This window comes from Aquarana catesbeiana, linkage group LG01, assembly GCF_042186555.1.
Source record: "Aquarana catesbeiana isolate 2022-GZ linkage group LG01, ASM4218655v1, whole genome shotgun sequence".
In the NCBI taxonomy this organism is placed as follows: domain Eukaryota; kingdom Metazoa; phylum Chordata; class Amphibia; order Anura; family Ranidae; genus Aquarana; species Aquarana catesbeiana.
This window is the reverse complement of record NC_133324.1, coordinates 927,194,916-927,219,938: the sequence shown is the minus strand read 5'-3', so window position 1 is coordinate 927,219,938 and position 25,023 is coordinate 927,194,916. Positions and strand designations below refer to the sequence as shown.

Genomic DNA, 25,023 nt, shown 5'->3' with positions numbered 1-25,023 from the left:
ACGCCTAAAGGGATACCAGGCTAAAACCAAAATAGCCTACCTTATTCATCCCCACACACACGAAAAAATGCTAGATCCCCAAGATATTGCTGACGCCTTCAGCTCATATTATGGTGACCTTTATAACCTTAACCTTCATGCCCTGACCCATCAACCCTCTATTGACGACATTGAGGCCTTTTTAAACCACATCAACCTCCCAACTCTAAATGAAACACAACTTGAATTCCTGAACGCATCTTTCATGACCTCAGAACTACAATCTGTCATCAAATCTCTACCCACAGGGAAAGCCCTAGATCCTGACGGATGACTAGAGAATATTACAAACAATTTTTCTCCATACTCACCAACCACATGACCGCCTTATATAATGATACAGTGTCCTCATCTTCATTTCCTCATGAAATGCTACAAGCCCTGATAATTACCTTACCAAAACCAGGGAAAGAACCAACCACCCCCCAAAATTTCAGGCCAATTTCTTTATAAAATCTTGATTTAAAAATGTACGCAAAAGCCATCGCCATCAGACTAAATAACACCCTGATTCACCGCGACCAATCTGGTTTCACCATGGGTCGCCAAGCACCTGATACCACTAGAAGGATTATAGACATTATCCATCACAACGAGTCCAATGGAACACCTTCTCTGCTTCTATCTTTGGATGCAGAGAAGGCGTTCGACAGGATTCACTGGACTTATCTACATAGAGTCCTCCTTAAGTTTGGTTTACAAGGCAATATACTACAAGCTGTCCTAGCACTATACACAACACCCTCCGCTAAAGTATACTCCTCTGAAACGATATCCTAATTATTCCAAATAACCAACGGTACGTGCCAGGGTTGCCCATTGTCGCCCTTGATTTATAATCTTCTTATGGAACCCCTAGCGGAATACATTAGAACTAACCCCCTCCTCTCTGGTATTACAATCAATAGAGCCCATCATAAAATCAGTTTATTTGCTGATGATGTCATCCTAATGGTCACTAACCCATCCTCCTCTCTAGCTGCAATTCAGGACACTCTTACGAGGTTTAGCCAGATTTCGTATTACAAAATTAATGACACCAAATCATTCATACTTAACCTAGGTATAGATGCTACGACTACACATCTACTACAAGCTAAGTTTACTTATACCTGGGCAGAAAAAAAGTTTCTCATATCTTGATATCCAGCTCACCAAATCAGTTAAACAACTTTTCGCAGTTAACTACACATCATTTACCATAAAACTGCAAACTGATTTACAAAAACTAGTGCGTCACGAACTTTCATGGTCAGGTAGACTAGCATCATTTAAAATGATCGATCTCCCACAATTGCTCTACCTTTTTAGAACATTACCCATCCCGATACTTCAATCCTATTTTAAGACACTACAAATTATTCTAAGTAAGTTCATTTGGCAAGGTAAGAAACCATGTAGTACCCATTCAAAACTTATTAAACACAGACTAGCAGGAGGATCAGGATACACAGACTTCGCATACTACTACCAAGCCACCATACTAACGCAAATACAAGAATGGTTTAGCCCTACCCCTAACAAACACTGGAGTCAAATAGAATCCTCTTCAATTATACGTTCAGACCTAAAAACTTGGTTTCTAGGGATCCCTCTAGGCATCAATATACCAACCGCTCTTTCCCCTACAATGAAAGCCTCTGCACGTGTATGGAAATCAATTACAAACATAGAACTACTCCACATCTTATGGCATGTCCCAAAATACAGCCTTACTGGGCCACTATATTCCAAATCCTACAAAGCGTTTCCAAATGTCACATCCCCTTATCTCCCGCCCTGACGCTCCTAAATCTAACAATTGAAGGTATCCCTCGTTTATGGAAATCGGTCATAACTCCCACTATTGTCAACACCCTTGAAATGGTACACACACATTGTAGCTACGAACTCATGATGGCCTCTAGCAGAGGTAACTACCTCAAAATGCTCTCTTCGTGGCAACCCTGGCTGCTATGGTCAGAAGCAGCAAAACACCTGCAACCAAAGAATACCTCCTGACATGTCTCTATCAGAGACAGCCCTGATGTACTTATACGCAGTCTGACTACCCCCAGTTAACTCGGACTATGACTCATGGGTCCTCCTCACAGACCAGGCCACTAGAGAAATAAACTCGCAGGAAGATTTTACTTCCCTTTGATTTGCTTCCACTACCATAAACCTTAGGTCTTATGCAACAAAGTTCACTCCAGAAACCTCAGACAATGATCCTGAGATAGCTACCAGCACCTGTCTCGCCACAGTTTGCGCCCAGAGGGGTGGTGAGACGAAAGCAGTTGTCCATCCCTAACTTTATTTCAAGGAGTAAGATTAAACTACCCCTATAGGAAATCACTCACTAAGACTAATAGTGTATAGTACAACAATTTTTACCCCCTTTATGCTTTCTATTTTTATTTTTATTTTTGGATAGAATCCTCTCGGCTTTTATTGTTGTTATTGTTCCTGTTTGGCGCTCGAGACAACTTGATGTACCACTGTTTATGTTCAAGCATAGCCATTCTTCTCAACTGGACATTACATATCAGTATGCTCAATTATTTGATTCCCAACGTTTTGTATTTTTCTGTAAAACCCTCAATAAACACTTTGAATAAAAAAAAAGAAAAAAGAAAACAAATAAAGTTAGACATGCTATCTGCCAATAGAACTTAACCAAAAAGTGCATTCTATGCATCCAAAAATATAGAAAATATAACAAATCAAATCATTATTCAACCAAAAAATAAAATAAACGTCTCATGCATGTGTCCTGCTTCTTAATATAGGGGGTCAACAATGCCAAGAATTGGTGAAAACAGGGGTCCATCATCCGGAGATAATTCCGAAAATCATCCGGATTATTCTCCTGGAGCTACCGCAGCAACGGCATATGACATAATTGGTCACGATTAATAAAGCAACCAATTTTTGGTCCAAGAAATCCTCCTCCTCCTGTTGCTGGACTGGACTTGGGTCAAAGCAATAACTCCAAGGCCAATAATAAATAACACGTTATCTCCTCCGATTCTGCAACATGTCTGGTTGATGAACGGCCATTCGGAAACAAAATGAAAAGCACAAAATGAAAAGAGTGAAATGCTAAGCACGAATCAACACTCGCCAAACTTCTCTTAACACAAAATTAGAAGAAGGAGCTCAAAGGGTGGCGCCTGACAATTGAACTTCCTCTTTATCGGTTTGTAGTACGTCTAGTACGTCACTACTTTCGTGTTTGTTGGCAGACAATTGTGTACCATTTGTATGCAAGACAAGTTCATGGCACACGTCCTTCAGACAAAAGTCTGATGATTTGTCTGCGGAAAATCCAATCACGTGTACGAGGCTTTACTGTAAATCTGTTCACTTCTAGAAAAAAGACACAGCAATCAATCTTCATGTCTCCCATTCATAAAAATAAATATATATCATAATTCCTGTTCATCCCATTTGGATGCAAGGATTGGAGTTTATTGATCCACCATACTACTTTGTTTTAGTTTCAAAATCCTGTTCCCACCTCTCCTGTCCCTGGATACTTCTTCCAGAATCATAAATGTCAAATATGAGTCTTTATGTCTATGCTCTACAAACTGGCAATCCTGATTGTTTACTCCTAATAGAGGTACGATGTTTGGCTATTCTGTCTTTTATCTTTTGCGTGGTTTCTCCCACATACATCAGCTTACATGGGCATGTGAGGGTATAAATTACATATGCCGACTGGCACGTCTGGAAACCTTTTATCATAAATTTTTGACCATTTTCAGGATGAATATAATTATCCCCTTTCATTATCAATTTACACTATATGCAGTTAAGACAGGGAAAGCATCCTTTCCTGTCTTAACATGATGATTGCTTGATGAAGAGCATACCATGAAACTGTACAGTAGCTGTTATTTTCTCATGTATTGGGTGAAGAAATTTCAGTAAAACTTTTTGCATTGGAGATCATACCCCTTCCTTTCTTCTGTTGAATATTGGTGGATTAATTGGAATATATATATTTCACAAGTAGCTTCTAAGAGTCTATGGAGTAATAGGTATGAGTCCATCTGAGGATGGAATACTTCATATTCCCATCGCACACGTTCCTGGTAAAAGCTCTCAAGGTTTGGGTGCTGCAGCAACAACCAGCTGGATACTGATTCAAGTCACAAGGTAGATATTTGCCAGCACACCAAGGATCGACACAAAGTGGCATCCAAATGGGTAGTTTATTGCATGATCACAATACAAGAAAGCTGCAACTTTCTTGTGTTATGATCATGCAATAAACTACTCATTTGGATGCCACTTTTTGACGATCCTTGGTGTGCTGGCAAATATCTACGTTGCATCTGAGGATGGAGTCACAAAGCCACAGGTGTGTTAGTATGTTAGGGCAAGCCTCTTGTTAGGAGCAGAAGCAGTCTCCAGGATACACGCAAAAAGGAGAGATATAAAGGCACCTCTAAGTGCAGACTGTAAATCATTTATTCAATAAAAGAAAGGTATATATCAACTCACATTAGATAGAATAAAAACAGGCACTGGTTAGTTTTTGTCTGGTGAGATGGGGAACAGCGCTCATGCTGTTGGTGTAGCCACCACCACTCAGCTGGGTCCAGGAAGCTGGCTAGTCTGTGTAAGAGAACCAGAACGAGGGGTGGAGTGCAGCATGGAACTCAATGACATCACCAGACATATCGCAATGTGTTTCAGTGCATGTGCAATGAGGATCCTGAAAACAGGTGAGTTCTTTTGTCAATCTACTAGAATAGGACTAAAAATGCCATTACCGTATATACTCGAGTCTGCTCTGCCACAGTCAGGGTGGCAGGGCAGACACAAACACTCCTCCAGCCTCTTCTCACAACCCACACATACCCCCTATCACCAGCTCACCTCGGGCTCTCAGCTTCAGCTGGGGAGGTCCGGACTCCAGAAGACTGTGTGGACAGAGTGTATAACAGCAGCCGCCCCCATGCTGAATGATGACACATTCAGCTTAGCTGCTCAGCAGTGGTGGGTGGAGCTAGCAGGGAAAAACAGTAATCAGGCCATACTATTTTGGGGGTATTCCAGCTGACAAAAAAACTGCTAAACAGAGCAGCCAGAGGCAGGGATGCCCTTGGGATTCTGTCAGATAGTGTCACCCGACCTGGGTGCAGAGTGCACCCCCATAGAAATGCCACCCGGCCACTGACACCCCCCAATGTGTGGCACATGGGGCGGACCGCCCCCCCCGCCCCCGCCCCTGGAGCTGTCAAATCTAAGCACTGATGTCGGGGATGGACGACAGCTCCTCTCCTCACTGCGGCCACACGCACCCAGCTTGCCCATCAATCACTGGATGTTTACACTCGGAGCTAATGAGAAATACAAGACCCGGGGCTTTTTGATGATGCTGGGCAGGTGGAGCCCCCAGGCAACTGCCCAGCGTGCCCATGTGAAAAGACGGCCCAGGCAGATTGGCTGGGAGAGAAGATGGCTGATAAGTTAGCGGGGCTTTTAAACTAGGTGACGGGTCCAGATGTAGAGTTAGCCAGCGTGGAACAAATTCCAGAGGGTAGTATTGGGGGCATTAGTGATAGATTGACTAAAGCACCTAAACCTGAGGTAAGTATGGTAACAAGTCCTATTTGCAACCTCAGAACACCCAATAAGGAGATAGTATGCGACCGTTCAAAACTGCATGGCTTGTTCACTAATATCAGAAATGATGTACAAGTGAATGTGAGGGACGACATCACTAATGGTGCAAGGGAGCAGGTGGAATCTTTATGGGTAGAGCTCCAAAGGGAGGAAACCAAGGGGAAAGTAATACTGGGAGTATGCTATAGACCCCCTAACCAGAGAGAGGAGAGGGAGGTGGACCTCCTATCACAGTTTGGAATGGATGGGAAGTGTCATTATAATGGGGGATTTTAATTATCCAGGCATAGACCGGGCGGAAGGAACTGCGCATTCGGGTAAGGCTCGCCATTTCCTAAATGTCTTACAGGACAATTTCATGGGTCAGATGGTAATTGCACCAACAAGGAACAATGCACTACTAGACCTACTGATTATTAACAATACAGACCTGATCACGGATTTGGAAATATGGGGCAATTTAGGAAAAAACGACCACAGGGCAATTTGTTTCAGTATAAATCATCCAAATGGGTAACATAAGGGGCATACAAATACACTGAATTTCAAAGCGCCAACTTCCATAAACTTCGCTCCTTGCTAGAAGATATTAAATTGGATAAAATTCTAGGAACAAAGTACACAGAGGAAAAATGGGTGTGCTTTAAGAGCATATTAAATAAGGGTATTAGCCAGTGCATCCCAATGGGAAATAAATTTAAGAGAGCTAATAGAAGTCCTGGGTGGCTTAACTCCATCGTAAAAATGCATATAAAAGCAAAGGAGAAGGCCTTCAAAAAATACAAGGCTGAGGGATCATCGTCAGCATTCCAACTTTACAAAGAATGCAACAAGAAATGTAAGGGTACAATCTGGGTGGCTAAGATAGAACATGAAAGGCACATAGTGGAGGAGAGTAAAAAAAATCCCAAAAAAATCTTTAAGTATATAAATAGTAAAAGAGGGAGGTTGGATCATATTTGCCCCATAAAGAATGCCGGGGTCAATGTTTCCTCATACGTAGCATCTTCCAAGGGCACGTGACCCTGGATGTGAGGGTGTTTGAATTTTATTGCCGGCAAGTGCTTTTATGATGTATGTACATCAAACCAGAGTTTTTTAGTAATAAACCAGTTTTAAATATAACGCACTATTGGAGCCTTTATTCCTTTCACACTCTGTGCGACCTCTGAGGATTGGGATCTCGAGGAAGGGAGAAGGACGGTGACTCTGTACTGGGAAGGACGCCCTCAGATCGCTAGTGTATCCTGGAGCCAGAATCCACCGTAGACCCAGCAGATGGCTATATCTGCATGTGTGCGTGACCTCGCTGCTACAGGGGGTCCACGCCATACGGTAAGAGTCCCCACTTCTCTAAGTGATTATCACACAGAGATCTTCACTTCTTTTCCCCTGGTCGTGGTGCAAGTCTCGAAAAATTTTCCATCTTGCTGAAAATCTTTTTCAGTGTAGAACCTACTTCACTTGTCATTTTTCAGAGACTTTTTTTCTTATCAAAATTTCTTCACATTTTTTATGTGTTTTATATACAGTATCTCACAAAAGTTAGTACACCCCTCACATTTTGTAAGAAGAAATTTTTGAAGAAAATACACTTTGCTACAATGTAAAGTAGTGAGTGTACAGCTTGTGTAACAGTGTAAATTTGTTGTCCCCTTAAAATAACTCAACACACAGCCATTATTGTCTTAACTGCAGGCAACAAAAGTGAGTAGGAATGAGCTGAACACCCTCCTGTTCAGTTCACAGCAATACATGCGAACAGGCAAAAAGTTTGGCAGAACAAATGAACACCGTTAAAGTCTATGGGACACGAACATGAAAAATCAAAAGTGCTAATTTTAAAGGCTTATATGAAAGTTATGCCATGTACACACGGGCGGACTTTTTGACTGGACTGGTCTGACGGGACGAATCCGTCGGACAATCCGACCGTGTGTGGGCTTCATTGGACCTGCAGCTGACTTTTTCATTTAAAAATCAGACGGACTTTAGATTTGGAACATGTTTCAAATCTTTCCAACAGACTCGAGTCCGGTCGAAAAATCCACTCGTCTGTATGCTAGTCCGACGGACGAAAACTGACGTTAGGGCAGCTATTGGCTACTGGCTATCAACTTCCTTATTTTAGTCCGGTCGTACGTCATCACGTACGAATCCATCAGACTTTGGTGTGATCATGTGTAGACAAGTCCGTTCGTTCGAAAGTCCGTCGGAAGTCCGTCGGAAAGACCGTTGGACCTTTGATGCTGAAAAGCCCGCCCGTGTATACACGGCATTATTGTTATAAAAAGTGTTTGGGGACCTGGGTTCTGCCCCGGGGGACATGTATCAATGCAAAATTTTTTTTTTTTAATGGACGTTTTTTCAGGAGCAGTGATTTTTATAATGCTTAATGTGAAACAATAAAAAATAAATAATCCTTTAAATATCATGCCTGGGGGGGTGTCTATAGTATGTCTGTAAAGTGGTGCATTTTCCCGTGTTTAGAACAGTACTACAGCAAAATGACATTTCGAAAGGAAAAAATGTCATTTAAAACTGATCGCGGCTGTAATGAATTGTCGGGTCTCTGCAATATACAGTGGGGACGGAAAGTATTCAGACCCCTTACATTTTTCACTCTTTGTTTTCATTTAAGTCTCTTCATTTAAGTTCATGTTTTTCCTCATTGATGCACACACAGCACCCCTTATTGACAGAGAAACACAGAATTGTTGACATTTTTGCAGATTTATTAAAAAAGAAAAACTGAAATATCACATGGTTCTAAGTATTCAGACCCTTTGCTGTGACACTCATATATTTAACTCAGGTGCTGTCCATTTCTTTTGATCATCCTTGAGATGGTTCTACACCTTCATTTGAGTCCAGCTGTGTTTGATTATACTGATTGGACTTGATTAGGAAAGCCACACATAAGACCTTACAGCTCACAGTGCATGTCAGAGCAAATGAGAATCATAAGGTCAAAGGAACTGCCTGAAGAGCTCAGAGACAGAATTGTGGCAAGGCACAGATCTGGCCTAGGTTACAAAAAAATTTCTGCTGCACTGAAGGTTCCAAAGAGCACAGTGGCCTCCATAATCCTTAAATGGAAGACATTTGGGACTACCAGAACCCTTCCTAAAGCTGGCCGTCTGGCCAAACTGAGCTATCGGGGGAGAAAAGCCTTGGTGAGAGAGGTAAAGTAGAACCCAAAGATCACCGTGGCTAAGCTCCAGAGATGCAGTCGGGAGATGGGAGAAAGTTGTAGAAAGTCAACCATCACTGCAGCCCTCCACCAGTCAGGGTTTTATGGCAGAGTGGCCCGACGGAAGCCTCTCCTCAGTGCAAGACACATGAAAGCCCACATGGAGTTTGATAAAAACACCTGAAGGACTCCAAGATGGTGAGAAATAAGATTCTCTGGTCTGATGAGATCAAGATAGAACTTTTTGGCCTAAATTCTAAGCGGTATGTGTGGAGAAAACCAGGCACTGCTCATCACCTGTAACAAAAGGGAGATCCTAGTATTGAAGTACCTAATATACAGGGTGACTCTGTAGGTACTTTAATATTATTTGTGCCAACGTCCCCGACAACATGTAGGAGGCATCAAGGGGCTAGATAATGGGACTTTGAGGGCACAACCATAATAGACTACAAAAAATATAAAAAACTTAATTTTTATTAATAGCATACAAAAACACAGAGAATAGACATGAGAGTTTAAAAACACATCTGATATAGGCATACAACTCAGTTAGATACACCATAATGAATCCTATCCTGCAGTCTCCTAGATAATTCTCTATAGCTATGTACAGACAATTTAACCAGTAGTTCCGGGTAAAAGAAAGGGTACACTTCCCCTGTAAAGTTGAATTTAAGAGAGTACTGCAGGTCTGGTGTTCCAAGGTGGTGTAGTCTCTAATTGCTCTACATGTTTCACGTTGACAAGGAACGCTTCTTCAGGAGCTAGAGGTTCTATTAAAAATACATACAAACAAAGAAAGCAAACATCATAATCACAGTAATTGAAAGCTATTCGCAGTATGTAAACTATAAAAAAGTATGGGTGACAGCTTGGTTAGAAATTCCGCCCTACCCAAGGTGAGGCACGGCAGGGGCCCTATAAAAGATTAAGGTCTCGAATGGAAGGACAGCACAGACTGGTGGTCTAGTGGGGCCCCCTATGAACGAGGCCTGTGAGAACGTATGATAATATAATTTAGGGTAAACAAGTGAATGAGTAAATTCTAAGTAGAACCAGAAAATTACGATCGTAGATGATCAAAGGTGTTTCAAATTTACACCCAAAACAGGAGGGGAAAAATGGGGGGGGGGGCCTGAGGGGAAAGGAACACACAGACAAACAATAGGGGACAGGGACGGGAGAGGGAAGGGGAGGCTGGGGAGGGGAGGAGGGGGGAAAAAGGGGGAAGGAAAAAAGGGGGAGAAGAGGGAGGGGAGGTGGGAAAGAGGGAAAGAAGGGGGGGAGGAGGGGGGAGGGGAAAAGGGGGGAAAGGGAAGGAGAGGAGGGGATGGGGTCTATATTAAACAAGTTTGTACCAAAAACCGCTTACCAAATGGATATGAAGAAAAGAAAAATGCTCACAGTAGTGAATTTAATCAATGCATCGCTGACAGCGATCAACGGTAAAAATATATCTGAAAGGAAGTCGGATAGACAGCAAACAGGAGCAGGGGCCTCCCAAATGTATGTCACAACAAGTGATTGTAGGTAAGCAGAGTAGCTTGTATGGGCTGCAGTTCTAATATACAAAGAAAACAGAAAGGAAAATAACGATAAAATGCAAGATCAATAATAATTTGCATAGAAAGGAGATCATGCCAGAAAAAGGCACCAACAGCTAAACTTACCCCACAGTAACAACACGAGGATCTGGGAGTGCTCCGTCCTCTTAGATTGCTGCCAGGTTGTATGTCTCACGATGGAGCAGGAAGCCGGCCCCATAAATAGGGACATCCTGACCGGAAGCCACCGGTCTAATCAACCCGGCGTCCTCCGGCCCCATTGCGGGCAACTGCGCATGCGCCGGGCAACGTCATCGGCTAAGCCAAACGACGCAGGCGCGGCAAGGGGAACTCCGCGCATGCGCCGAAACAAGGCCCGGATAGACGAGGCCCGGCCAATGCTGAAGCTGCAGAGACGGGGACAATAGGAACCCGGAGGTCTCCAAGCTCCCGTCAATCGCCGCACATTCGGTCAGAAGATCAAACCGAATGTGCGGCGCTGTGCAGTGGAAACCACCAGGAGTGATGGCCAGCCTCGTCCATAGGAGACCAAAACTAAGGGCGCAGTGCCAAGCATATGCATATGGGGAGTTCCCCTTGTCGAGCCTGCGTCATTTTGGCTTGGCCGATGACGTTGCCCGGCGCATGCGCAGTTGCCCACAATGGGGCCGGAGGACGCACTGGGGCTCCTGGCTTCTCATAGAGATTGGTGTGTGGAGTCACCTCTGCGTCCACCTGACCGCTGGAACGCGGTTTGGGGTTCCCCTTAATATTGATTCGGGGCCCCCCTGGTTCACTTTAAGCGTTAGAAAAAAAAATAACTGCTCCGGAAAAAACAGCCATTTGTAAGAAAAAAATTTGCATTGATACATGTCCCCTGGGGCAGGACCCAGGTTTCCAAACACTTTTTATGACAATAATTTTTATATACATTAAAATTAACACTTTTGATTTTTCATGTTAGTGTCTCATAATTTGCCGTGAACACCGCATATTGTTCGCTGTTTGGCGAACAGGCGAACACCCGATGTTTGAGTCAAACTTACTTTCGACTCAAACATCGGGCTCATCCCTAAAAGTGAGTACACCCCTAAGTGAAAATGCACAAATTGGGCCTAAAGTGTCAACATTTTGTGTGGCCATCATTATTTTCCTCCACCTTCTGTTTGAGGATGCCCCACAGATACTCAATACGGTCCAGGTCTGGAGACATGCTTGACCAGTCCATCACCTTTACCCATGGCTGTGTTTTGGCCTAGGCCGACTAGGCCTAGGCCTAGGGCGGCACTTTGCGGGGGGCGGCAAAAAGGGCCGCCCCCCCGCATGAGAGAAAGCCCCCCCACCCGTCTTGCTGATTCCCGGCTCCCGCACATATGCAGCCCACGGCGGCTGGCTTTCTGTAGCGGCGCGTGGTGTATGGGCATGCTTGTCGGAGTAGGGGGGCGTGAGATACACGCCTCCACCCTCTGACAAGCACGCCCATACACCACGGCGCCGCTACAGAAAGCTGGCCGCCGTGCCCTGCATGTGTGCGGGAGGCGGCAGCGGGAGCCGGGAATCAGCAAGACGGGTGGGGGGGGCTTTCTCTCATGCGGGGGGGCGCCGTGTGTCACTCGCGCCCCCATAACCAACAGGTGACAGGTGGAGCCTTAATGAGGGAAACCCCCAGGACAGCAGGTACAATGATTTAATAAAGTATATCAGTGTTATGGGCACTGGCAGCATTTGATGGGCACTGGCAGAATTTGATGGGCACAGTGGCTGCATTTGATGGCGCGGTGGCTGCGTTTGATGGGCACAGTGGCTGCGTTTGATGGGCACAGTGGCTGCGTTTGATGGGCACAGTGGCTGCGTTTGAGGGCACAGTGGCTGCGTTTGATGGGCACAGTGGCTGCGTTTGATGGGCACAGTGGCTGCGTTTGATGGCACAGTGGCTGTGTTTGATGGGCACAGTGGCTGCGTTTGATGGGCACAGAAGCTGCATTTGATAGCACAGTGGCAGCATTTGATGGGCACAGTGGCTGCGTTTGATGGGTACTATGGGTACTGTGGCTGCGTTTAAAGGGCACAGTGGCTGCATTTGATGGGCACAGTGACTGCGTTTGATGGGCACAGTGAGACCCCCCCCCTGTGATAGCATTAAAACTCAGCAGCTAAAAATACTGTAGCTGCTGACTTTTAATATTAGGACACTTACCTGTCCAGGGATTCAGCGATGTCGACACCTCAGCCGATTTTCGGATTGGCTCTCGTTTTTTGCCACTATCATTCATGGTAAGGGAAACCGACCGGTTCCCTACTGCACATGTGCGAAGCACGTTGCACTTTCTGAATGGCCCAGTGGAGGAAGGAGGAGGGGGGGCAAACTTCAGAGGGGACAGCGCAGTTTTCCAGAAGTGGGGAAGGGTACCTGTCAGAAACAGGTACCCGTTCCCCCCTGAAAGGTGCAAAATGAGCCTAAAGAGGAAGGGGTGTTGTTTACAGATGATAGGGTGGGTCTTAAACAGGAAGGGGTGTGGCCTCGGCAGGATGGGGTGGGTCATATTTAAATTAGGGGGGTGCATGCGTTTAGTCAGGCCTAGGGAAGCACAAAACCTAAATACTCCACTGCCTTTACCCTCAGCTTCTTTAACAAGACAGTGGTCATCTTGGAGGTGTTTTTGGGGTCATTATCATGTTGAAATATTGCCCTGTGGCCCAGGGAGGGGATCATGCTGTGCTTCAGTATGTCACAGTACATGTTGGCATACATGGTTCCCTCAATGAACTTTAGCTCCCCAGTGCCAGCAGCACTTATGCAGCCCCAGACCATGACACTCCCACCACCATGCTTGACTGTATGCAAGACACACTTGTACTTGCATTTTTTACCTGGTTGCCACCACACACGCTTGACACCATCTGAACCAAATAAGTTTATCTTGGTCTCATCAGAGCACAGGACATGGTTCCAGTAATCCATGTCCTTAGTCTGCTTACCTTCAGCAAACTGTTTGCGGGCTTTCTTTCTTATGTCTCATCTTTAGAAGAGGCTTTCTTCTGGGATGACAGCCATGCAGACCAGTTTGATGCAGTGTGCGGCGTATGGTCTGAGCACTGACAGGCTGACCCTCATATGTCAATTTCCCACATACAACCTCTGGATATGATGCTGAGCACGTGCACTCAACTTCTTTGGTCGACCATGGCAAGGCCTGTTCTGAGTGGAACCTGTCCTGGTAAACCACTGTATGGTCTTGGCCACCATGGTGCAGCTCAGTTTCAGGGTCTTGGCAATCTTCCTATAGCCTAGGCCATCTTTATGTAGGGCAACAATTCTTTTTTTCAGATTCTCAGTGTTCTTTGCCATGAGGTGTCATGTTGAACTTCCAGTGGCCAGTATGAGAGAGTGAGAGCGATAACACCAAATTTAACACACCTGAGGCCTTGTAACACTAATGAGTCACATGACACAGTGATTAATAAATCACCGGGACCAGATGACTTGCATCCGAGGGTACTTAGGGAACTCAGTCAGGTGATTGCCAGACCGTTGTTCCTAATTTTTACAGACAGTCTATTGACTGGAATGGTACCAGCTGATTGGAGAAAAGCCAATGTAGCACCAATATTTAAAAAGGGCCCAAAAAACATCCCTGGGAATTACAGACCGGTTAGCCTAACATCAATAGTATGTAAACTCTTGGAGGGGATGATAAGGGACTATATACAAGATTTTAGTAATAAGAACAATATCATTAGCAGTAATCAGCATGGATTCATGAAGAATCGTTCTTGCCAAACCAATCTATTAACCTTCTATGAGGAGGTGAGTTGCCATCTAGATAAAGGAAGGCCCGTAGACGTGGTGTATCTGGATTTTGCAAAAGCATTTGACACAGTTCCCCATAAACGTTTACTGTACAAAATAAGGTCCGTTGGCATAGACCATAGGGTGAGTACATGGATTGAAAACTGACTACAAGGGCGTGTTCAGAGGGTGGTGATAAATGGGGAGTACTCAGAATGGTCAGGGGTGGGTAGTGGGGTTCCCCAGGGCTCTGTGCTGGGACCAATCCTATTTCATTTGTTTATAAACGACCTGGAGGATGGGATAAACAGTTCAATCTCTGTATTTGCAGACGATACTAAGCTAAGCAGGGCAATAACTTCTCCGCAGGATGTGGAAACCTTGCAAAAAGACCTGAACAAATTAATGGGGTGGGCGACTACATGGCAAATGAGGTTCAATGTAGAAAAATGTAAAATAATGCATTTGGGTGGCAAAAATATGAATGCAATCTATACACTGGGGGGAGAACCTCTGGGGGAATCTAGGATGGAAAGGGACCTGGGGGTCCTAGTAGATGATAGGCTCAGCAATGGCATGCAATGCCAAGCTGCTGCTAATAAAGCAAACAGAATATTGGCATGCATTAAAAGGGGGATCAACTCCAGAGATAAAACGATAATTCTCCCGCTCTACAAGACTCTGGTCCGGCCGCACCTTAGGTATGCTGTCCAGTTCTGGGCACCAGTCCTCAGGAGGGATGTACTGGAAATGGAGCGAGTGCAAAGAAGGGCAACAAAGCTAATAAAGGGTCTGGAGGATCTTAGTTATGAGGAAAGGTTGTGAGCTCTGAACTTATGCTCTCTGGAGAAGAGACGCTTGAGAGGGGATATGATTTTAATTTACAAATACTGTACTGGTGACCCCACAATAGGGATAAAACTTTTTCGCAGAAGAGAGTTTAATAAGACTCGTGGCCACTCATTACAATTAGAAGAAAAGAGGTTTAACCTTAAACTACGTAGAGGGTTCTTTACTGTAAGAGCGGCAAGGATGTGGAATTCCCTTCCACAGCCGGTGGTCTCAGCGGGGAGCATTGATAGCTTCAAGAAACTATTAGATAATCACCTGAATGACCGCAACATACAGGGATATGTAATGTAATACTGACACATAATCACACACATAGGTTGGACTTGATGGACTTGTGTCTTTTTTCAACCTCACCTACTATGTAACTATGTAACTATGTAATATGACACCGGGGAGGGAAAATGGCTAACTGGGCCCAATTTGGACTTTTTCACTTAGGGATGTACTTTCTTTTGTTGCCAGGGGTTTAGACATTAATGGCTATGTTTTGAGTTATTTTGAGGGGACAGCAAATTTACATTGTTATACAAGCTGTACACTCACTACTTTACATTGTAGCAAAGTGTAGTTTCTTCAGTGTTGTCACATGAAAAGATAGAATAAAATATTTACAAAAATGTGAGGGGTGTACTCACTGTTGTGAGATACTGTATATATTGTGATATTGGGGTGTTTAGCTCAAGTGATACATGCGTTTTTCTGTGCGGTGAGTCCACATCAGACAGGCATTATGGTTAAGGGCCTGGTAGCCCATGTTTATTAAGTGAAAAAACAAAAGCAAAAAGGTCCATTCAGAATTCCCAAGCAGGGGTTTAAATTCATTTAGCACTCAAAATAAGGAAAACATACCGAGCCACCTGGCTCTCTTCTCAGCAGTTCCTCTGCTCTCAACAGAGTGGATTCTTTCCGGCCCCCAGGATTCACTGGCTTCCGTAGTCTTCCCGACTCTCAAGGCTGGCCAGCCTTTCCCAGTCCCTGGGCAAATAATCCCCCTTAATAGGCTGCAGTCTCCCACAGGGCAGACCACTTTCCAGACACAGGTCTGTCTTCACACAGCACCAGCAATAGCAAGCTGCTCACACTCCACTTTCCTTCCCCCCACTGCTCTCACCAGTCCCTCTTTATAAGGGCTGTGCTCACCTGGGCACACAACCTGCTGGCTTTCCACAAGACCTGGACACAGGGTTGGAGATCCCGTCCCACCCAAGACTCTCAGGGATCTCCAAACTACAAAGCCCCATCTGGAACTAGCAAGATCTGGAGAAAGCTGCCAGAGCAGTTCTCTCCCTTTTCAAATCTACGCTCTGTAGCTCTGCAGCACGGGAACATGCAAACTCTGTGTCCATTTTTGCTCCATTTCCATAGGGACAGGGACTCTCACTATTACAATATATATGTTTATATTTATTTACACATTGTGGTTCATATGTTATATTTTGTGGTTTATTTACACTTATTTGATTAGCGCGACCTTATTGTTTTTATACTTTTGTGTTCATGATTATATCTCATGTTTTTTTGTGTCACTGCTTTTTTTCACAGTAGTTATCACTGTTCTAACTAGCGTGGTATACCATTTCCATTTTAAAAAGAGGATTAACTCCAGAGATAAAATGATAATTCTTCCACTCTACAAGACTCTGGTCCGGCCACACCTGGAGTATGCCGTCCAGTTCTGGGCACCGGTCGTCAGGAAGGATGGAACTGGAGAGAGCCCAGAGAACCAACCAAACTAATTAAGGGACTGGAGTATCTCAGCTGCAGGAAAGACTGCAAGCACTGAACATATTCTCTCTGGAAATGAGACACTTGAGGGGATATGATTTCAATGTACAAATACCGTACTGGTGACCCCATTAGAGGAATAAAACTTAATTTAAAAAGGCACGTGACCATTCACTAAAATTAGAAGAGAAGCGGTTTAACCTTAAACTGCGTAGAGGGTTCTTTACTGGAAGAGCGGTAAGGATGTGGAATTCTCTTCCACAGGCAGTGGTTTCAGCAGATAATTTAAAAAAACTGTTATGCCCTGTACACACGATAGGATTTTCTGACAACAAAATCCATGGGATTTTTTCCAACGAATGTTGCCTCAAACTTGTCTTGCATACACACGGTCACACAAAGCAGGTCGGAAATTTCGAACATCAAGAACGCCGTGACATACAACACGTACGATGAGCTGGGAAAAATTAAATTCAATAGCCAGTGCTGCTCTTCTGCTTGATTCTGAGCCTGCGTGGCACTTTCTGACAACGGATTTTGTTGTCAGAAAATTTTATAGCCAGTTCTCAAACTTTGTGTGTCAGAAATTCCTATGGAAAATGTGTGATGGAACCTACACAAGGTCGGAATTTCTGACAACAAGGTCCTATCACACATTTTCCATCGGAAAATCCTATTGTGTGTACAGGGCATTAGATGGGCACAAGAGCAACCATAACATACAGGGATATACAATGTAATACTGACATAAAAACACACACACAGGTTGGACTTGATGGACTTGTGTCTTTTTTCAACCTCACCAACTATGTAACTATGTAACTGGAATGCAATAGGGAATAACCCGCAGTCGGTTTGCTATAGGTTTTGGCATGATATTATAGTATTATCTTCATGACCTAACTCAAGGTCCGAAAAAGCCTAGATTTTCTGCATCCAAGACATACGTAAAAGATAATCCAATAGGATTTCTGTTACAGTGTTCAACAAATGCTGCAACCAGGACTGTCCCAGATGATAATAATGTCCTCTATGTGCCTCTCAAAAAATATCAAGTTTTCTGTATAGGAATTGTTGTGCCATATGTACTGGGATTCCCAAAATCCCATAGCCAGATTTGCATACAAAGCTGCAAAATTTACACCCATGGCGATCACTTAAACTTATCCATTGCTAATACTAACATAATTATGTGTGAGACAAAATTCTCTGCCCTCTAAGATGAAGTTGTCTCTGATTTATGAAAGAGTCTGTATACAAACAATTATTCAAAGCTGAAAGACCAAATTGGTGGGGAATATACAATAAGTGTACAATGAGTTGACGTCTAAGGACACCCATGAATAACTAGGTTCCTATCTGTAGGGTTGTAACAGTTCTAGTAAATGGATACTGTCCCTTATGTATGATTGCAGGCAGGGGGAGTTGTCTGGTTCTTATGGATCTTGGGTATATACTGTAGTAGAAGTAGGTGGTTTGGTAGAACTTCCTACACAAAAAGGAGGCTTCAACCTTGTGTATAATACTGCTATCTATGGCACAACTTACTAAAGAGTCTGCCTCAATTTTGTATTTAGTTAGGGGGTCTTTTTGACATAACTTGATGTGTCTGAAAATAATCTGTAGGCTTCAGCTATATAATCTATTTTGTCTTAGATAACTATGCCCCCTCTCTTATCGGTAGTCATGATGATGATATTGTTGTACATGAGATTTTGAAGTGCTTGATGTTCAATAGAGGTTAAGTAGCCTAAATTATTTTTTTTTTTTGTGTAGAAAATGGATCTGGTCTTAAGTGAAGCGTGCACTATAGGGGGAGAAGCAATGAGATGTTGGGTGTACAAGCTGAAGTCCTCGTAAGAGCTCTCTTGGTATAGTTGTTCAAATGTGTCAATAACATCAGCTTCAAAATGAAATTATATGGGGCAAGAAGGGTAAGGTGTGGGTGCAAGTCCCCGATTCATGGAAAGGGAATGATTTTCTTTTGCCGTTTTGACCTGAAAGAACCTTTTTAGAGTCAGGCTTTGTATATATCTTTTAAGATCTTAACACAAAAGGTAGGGGTTGGGTTTATTTGAGGGGGCAAAATTAAGTCCTTGACACAGTAGTAGTTTTTTGACTTCTGACATATTTTTACAGTCTGTAACATTTTGTTTTGTTGCTTCCATTTTCTTCCTCATACTACTCTATAGCCTCTCTTATGTGTTTTCTTTTTTGGAAACTGGCTGGAAGGGGGTCTATCTGTAAAAAAAATTCTCTACCACTGTGTTGTAAAACAATAGAGGTAGTAAAAGGTGTCAGGGCGGTATGGTTGACATAAATGGACTTATACAGAAGGACCATTGCGTCATTGATGGAAGGTTGTTAACCTAGCGCTCCAGCCTTCATTCTGGTTCCCTTCCACAGATTAGTCACTTCCCAGCTGAGCAACTGACACTTGCAATGTAAACAACCTATTTGCCTTTCGTAAATAAGCCCCACAATGTATTACTGTGTCTGTAGCCATCTTGGTAGAACCAGGGCTTTTGCTCCCCCATGTCAGAGCCAGGGACGAGTCAACAGTTTTGAACTGAACCTAGGCTTTTCTAGTGGTATTTATACCACTTCTATATATGACAGCTTTCTGCTGTCACTGGTTCCTAAGAAAGGAGTAGGTGCTATTTCTGTCTAAAAGTATTTTCTCTTACCTTCTTCTCTGCTAGCAAATATCAGGGATTCAGGAGAGATCTCTCCAACTCAGAAAAAAAATGCTAAAATCATTTCTGTTGCGAAAATGTGGGACGGTTTCAATTTTTTATTGCAGTGCCCCAGGAGATTTCTTCAGCTTCCTGCCCAAGAGTCAATGATAAAGGGGGAAAGGAAAAATGGGAAGATCTTGTCAAAAAATTCACAGATACTAATTGTCACCAACAGAGGCTCTAAAATTCCCTATTCTATTACCGCCTGATAACATAAAAACATTTCTGCTGATTTAATTCACTGTTAGATATTATTTAAAATGATTCCCAGAAAAAGCATATGAACTTATCTAAATATAGTGTGCATCTATAATTAGTAGTGTGTGTTTTTTTTTAATGCATATGACTAGATAAACCTCAGATTTTATTAGAATTATTACCTTAGTGAAAAACTATTCTTTAGGTAAAAACATGTTGTAGCATTCTGATTACTTCATCAGTATTCACAACGTTATTTCATAAAACCAAACTGAAAGTCCCAGACTAAGAATGCATGGTTACATTTAAGTCCGTGTTGGTGAAATGCGTCAGTGGTAAGTCAAGTCAAGCTTTATTGTCATTCTACTACACACATCTAAGGGAAGCCCTTAGATGGGTGAATACTCATGATGTAATACTGTGTATTCTTTCCATTTGGTCTATTAGAAGTAAGGATGACTCCCTTTCCATCTAGCACCTGACCCTCGGGAGATGGTGGAAAGCATTTTGGAGAGGAGGATGGTTTTTATCTTCTAACTGTTAGTAAATATAGTGTTTGAAATAAAGATCTTGCATTAGTTTTTCACACTGTACACTTTTTTTTAGATAAAAGTTTGTGTCATAAGTGTTCAGAAGAGGAGTGGCCAAATGATCACAATCAGTGTGTACCGAAACCCATTGAATTTCTGTCTTATGGAAATGACCCGGTTTCTCTCACAGTCTCAGTTATTTCTGTTTTACTGTTGGTTAAAACATCTGCTATTTTTTGTGTTTTTATTGCATTTCGAGAGACTCCAGTGGTCAAAGCTAATAACCAAAACTTGAGCTTCATTCTCCTGGTCTCCATTTTCTTGAGCTTCCTCTGTGTGTTTTTGTTTTTGGGTAGACCTGGACCTATAAGCTGCATGTTTCGTCAGACCTGCATTGGAATCATGTTTTCTGTGGCTGTATCTGCCATTCTAGCCAAAACTATTATGGTCTACATGGCCTTCAAGGCCACCAAACCTGGAAGTTTCTTGAGAAAATATATTGGAGTAAAAATATCAAACAGTTTGGTTCTTCTTTGTTCATTTATCCAGGTTTTAATTAGCGTAATTTGGCTATTGACCGCCTGTCCATTTCCAGAAATGAACACTGACCTATATGCTGATAAAATTCTTATTCAGTGTAATGAAGGATCTATGCTGGCATTCTCCATACTCCTGAGTTACATGGGACTTCTAGCAGCTGTGAGTTTCTTTGTGGCTTTCCTGGCCAGAAATTTACCAGACAGTTACAATGAGGCCAAATACATCACCTTCAGCATGCTGGTGTTCTGCAGTGTATGGATTGTTTTTATCCCAGCTTATATGAGTGTTTCAGGGAAGAACATTGTGCTTGTAGAGATATTTGCTATAATAGCTTCCAACTTAGGCATTTTGGTTTGCATATTTACTCCTAAATGTTACATTATCCTGGTGAGGCCAGATTTAAATTCAAAAAGTAAAATAGTAAAACAAACCAAAACCCGACAATAAATTTTCTTATTCAATTTTTGTTTATAAATGATTACATTGAATTTGAATGGAGATCCACTTCATCATTCCACTTATACATCGAATTTGATTTTTCTGTAGGGTTCATTGGGCAGAAACGGTTCTCCAAAAAATTATTGTCACAAAGGTTTATTATTGTTATTTTTTCATGCAATACAATTATTTAAACTGTTACTTTGCTCTCTTTATTTTACAGATATTAGAGAAACATGCAACACTGAAAGTTCTATTAAACAAATAAAATATAAAATCAATTGAAAAGAAAAGATATACATTTATAAAGGAGTATGTTTTAATACTACCAGTTAAATTTCCTATTAAAAATCTAGCTTCTAGTTCTTTTACACTTTGGTGTTGTAGTAACCGTAAAGGTGTCAAAATCATGTTTTATTCACTTAACTCTATATTAATTGTAGAAAATTATTATTGAATATAGTTAATATGGTTCCTTTTTCTGGGTGATTACTTTATGCATCTTTTAAATATTTACAAATAACTTCCATTTGCTGAGACACTTTTTACTTGCCTCAAAATATCTCACTATTGCTGTAAATTACTGTATTACAGGCCCTTAATCCAGGGGTTGATATAGATATGCAGAATAATTGCCTTATTCAGTAGAAAATGTAAGCCCTTAATTTAAAGTGGTTGTAAAGTAGAAGGTTTTTTTATCTTAATGCATTCTATGCATTAAGATAAAAAAAAACCTTATGTTTGCAGCCGCCCCCCCTAATACTTCTCTGAGGCCATCTCAACCCAGCAATGTTACAGGACAGACTCTCCCTTCTCATTGGCTGAGACAGCAGTGCAGTGCCATTGGCTTCCATTGCTGTCAAAGTCAGTGAGCCAATGAGGAGAGAGAAGGGGCGGGGCTGAAATGCGTCTCCATGTCTGAATGGACACATGGAGCTGTGGCTCAGCTCAAGTACCCCCATAGAAAGCCACTTGCTGTGGGGGCACTCAGCAGAAGGGAGGGGCCAGAAGTGCCAAAGAGGGACCCAAGAAGAGAAAGATCTGGGCTGCTCTGTGCAAATCCACTGCACAGAGCAGGTAAGTATGACATGTTTGTTATTTTTAAAGAAAAAAACTGACTTTATTATCATTAAGTTAGTCATAAGGTTTGTTCTTGGATAGAAAACTGGCTACGGGGGCATATCCAAAGGTTTGTGATAAATAACGTATACTCAGAATGGTCTAGAGTGGTTAGTGGGGTACCCCAAGGCTCTGTCCTGGGACCAATTTTGTTTAATTTATTTATAAATGATATAGAGAATGGGATAAATAGCTTGATCTCAGTGTTTGCTGGTGATACAAAAATATGTAGGGCAATAACAACACAGGAGGATATAGAAACTTTACAGGAAGACCTGAATAAATTAATTATAGTATGGCAAATTAAGTTTAATATTGAAAAATGTAAGGTAATTCACTTGGGGGGTAAAAATATAAGTGCAAGTTATTCATTAGGGAGAGAACCCCCTAGGGGCTTCCAGGATGGAGAAGGATCTAGGGGTCCTAGTAGAAGACTGAGCAATAGCATGCAGTGTCAAGATTCGGCTACCAAAGCCAGCAGGATATTAGCATGCATTAAAAAAGGAATTTGCTCCAGAGATAAAATGATTACCCTGACACTTTATAAAACTCTGGTCCGGCCGCATCTGGAGTATTCCATCCAGTTCTGGTCGCCAATCCTCAGAAGGGATGTGTTGGAGCTGAAGAGAGTTCAGAGAAGGGCAACTAAATTAATATGGGGACCTCAATTCTATGAAACGACTACAAGCGCTAAGTTTATTCTTCTTGGAGAAGAGATGCTTCAGAGGAGATATGATAGTGATATACAAATATAACGGTGGTCCCAGCGTAAAAACTTTTTTTTCCCAGGGAATGGATGAGGACACAGTTGCGCGATGAGACTGGAAGAGAAGTGGTTTAACCTTCAGCTACGTAGGGGGTTTTTCACTATCAGGGTGGTAAGGATGTGGAACTCTCTTCCACAATCCGTGGTGTCGGCAGGAAGCATGGATAGTTTTAAAAGACTCTTGGATGTGCATCTTAGCACAAACAATATACATGGATATGAGAAATGATTTTTCTACACACACACACACACACATCTACAAAGGTTGAACTGGATGAACTGTTGTCTTTATTCAACCTTACCAACTATGTAACTTTAAGTCTAAACAATATTTTTACAGCACCAATAATTTTCCCTTTTCCCCCAAAAAAACATAGAAGATAAGTTAATTTTTAGGTGAGGGAACAGATGATATTTCTAGGGTAAAATTATAGGTACGGGGAAAGCAGAAGCATGCATGGAAGCTTTAGCAATTGCTGCAGTGTGAGTTGGAACCACTCTTTGGAAAAAATGTAGATTTGTTGCCACTACCTTTCAATCAGAAGTAACAGATTTCACATTCCTTGAAAAAGGTGACCTGGCATGTTGCAATTGATGTAATTCTAAATAAAATAATAGTAATAATTTTCATCTCTTATCCTTATGTTTTTCTTTGAGTGATCTCTAGCTATGTAGAAATGTTTTATTACAGCTTAAAAGTTCAAGTCTTCAACTATATTGAAATTGGATGTAGAGCTTACAAAGTAAGAAGTGCCCACTCACCGTAGCTTCAGTGATGTCTAAACGAATAAAAGTCAGTAAGTGCTTTGGGATATTGATTTGGCCCCTCAGAATCAATTACAGTCTTCCAATAAGTTTCCAGATATTTCCTAGTCTCCCTCTCTCTCTTCAATGACTTCACCACCATAAACCAAAGAGATACTATAGTGTAGTATGTTTATTCACCATATTAAAAGAAATCAAAAGTGTTGCACTTACATATGTGTGCCCTGATTCGGCACGAATGTATACAGCTTTGTGTTTTGAATACCATCTCTCTTCTCCCTCTCTGGATCGGTGTACATTCCACCACCAAGAAGTCTGGGCCAGAGGTGATGTCAGACGTACCTGGAGGTGGCGGCGGCTGGACGGCTGTATACATTTGTGCCAAGTCAGAGACACATATATGTAAGTGCAATACTTTTAATGCCTTTTAATATGGTGAAAAAACATACTGCTCTATGGTATCTCTTTGGTTTATGGTGATGTCATTGAAGAGAGAGAGAGGGAGATTAGGGAATATTTGGAGGCCTAATGGAAGACTGTGATCGATTCTGAGGGGCCAAATCAATAATAAAGTACATAAAGCATGGAAATCAACTGCAGACGACCAATTCTTGGAACCAGCATCTTAGTCACATAACCTATACCATTTATCAAGCAGGCAGGTTGCTATGTATTTTGAACACATATGTTCATATTGCTCCCCAAACTATAGGGGGCATGTCCGGCACAGCGTGAGCATGAGGGGCGCTTAAGGAAGGAGCTCCACACACCAACCCGTGTAACACAGCGTCTGCCCGCTTCCCGCTGCTGCTACTTGTTCCCCTGAGCTCCGCAATGACTCCTGCAGCTCCCGGGAGACATGTCGCTTAAAAGAAAAGAGGACAGACTGCCCCTCAAGCTGATGGGATATATGTACCAGCCGACCACGACGCACAGCCAAAATGGCGCCACGGCCTTCTCCCTGCATCCATAGCTCAAGGCATCTCTCTCTCCCCTCACCGTGATCTACCTGCTCTGCACCAGGAGGATCCGACCATATCCATGAGCTCCAGGAGGGAGCCCACAATGTCGCCTCCAGGCACCCTGGCTTCCAGCAGCCCAGCAAAAGCAAAAATGTACCTGGATACCACAGCAATCAACCCTGAGTTGAGCCACATTTCT

General features: G+C 42.7%; 1 protein-coding gene across 1 annotated transcript in view; it reads left to right on the top strand.

Annotated features, from left to right (window-relative positions):
• LOC141128109 (vomeronasal type-2 receptor 26-like) overlaps nt 1-21,497 on the top strand; it is a 29,302-nt gene extending 7,805 nt beyond the window's left edge. Inside the window, exons 2-3 of the mRNA XM_073615197.1 lie at nt 20,311-21,186; nt 21,436-21,497. Coding sequence (XP_073471298.1) covers nt 20,311-21,186; nt 21,436-21,497 — 938 coding nt within the window. The remainder of the gene's footprint in view (nt 1-20,310; nt 21,187-21,435) is intronic.
• The last annotated feature ends 3,526 nt before the right edge of the window (nt 21,498-25,023 follow it).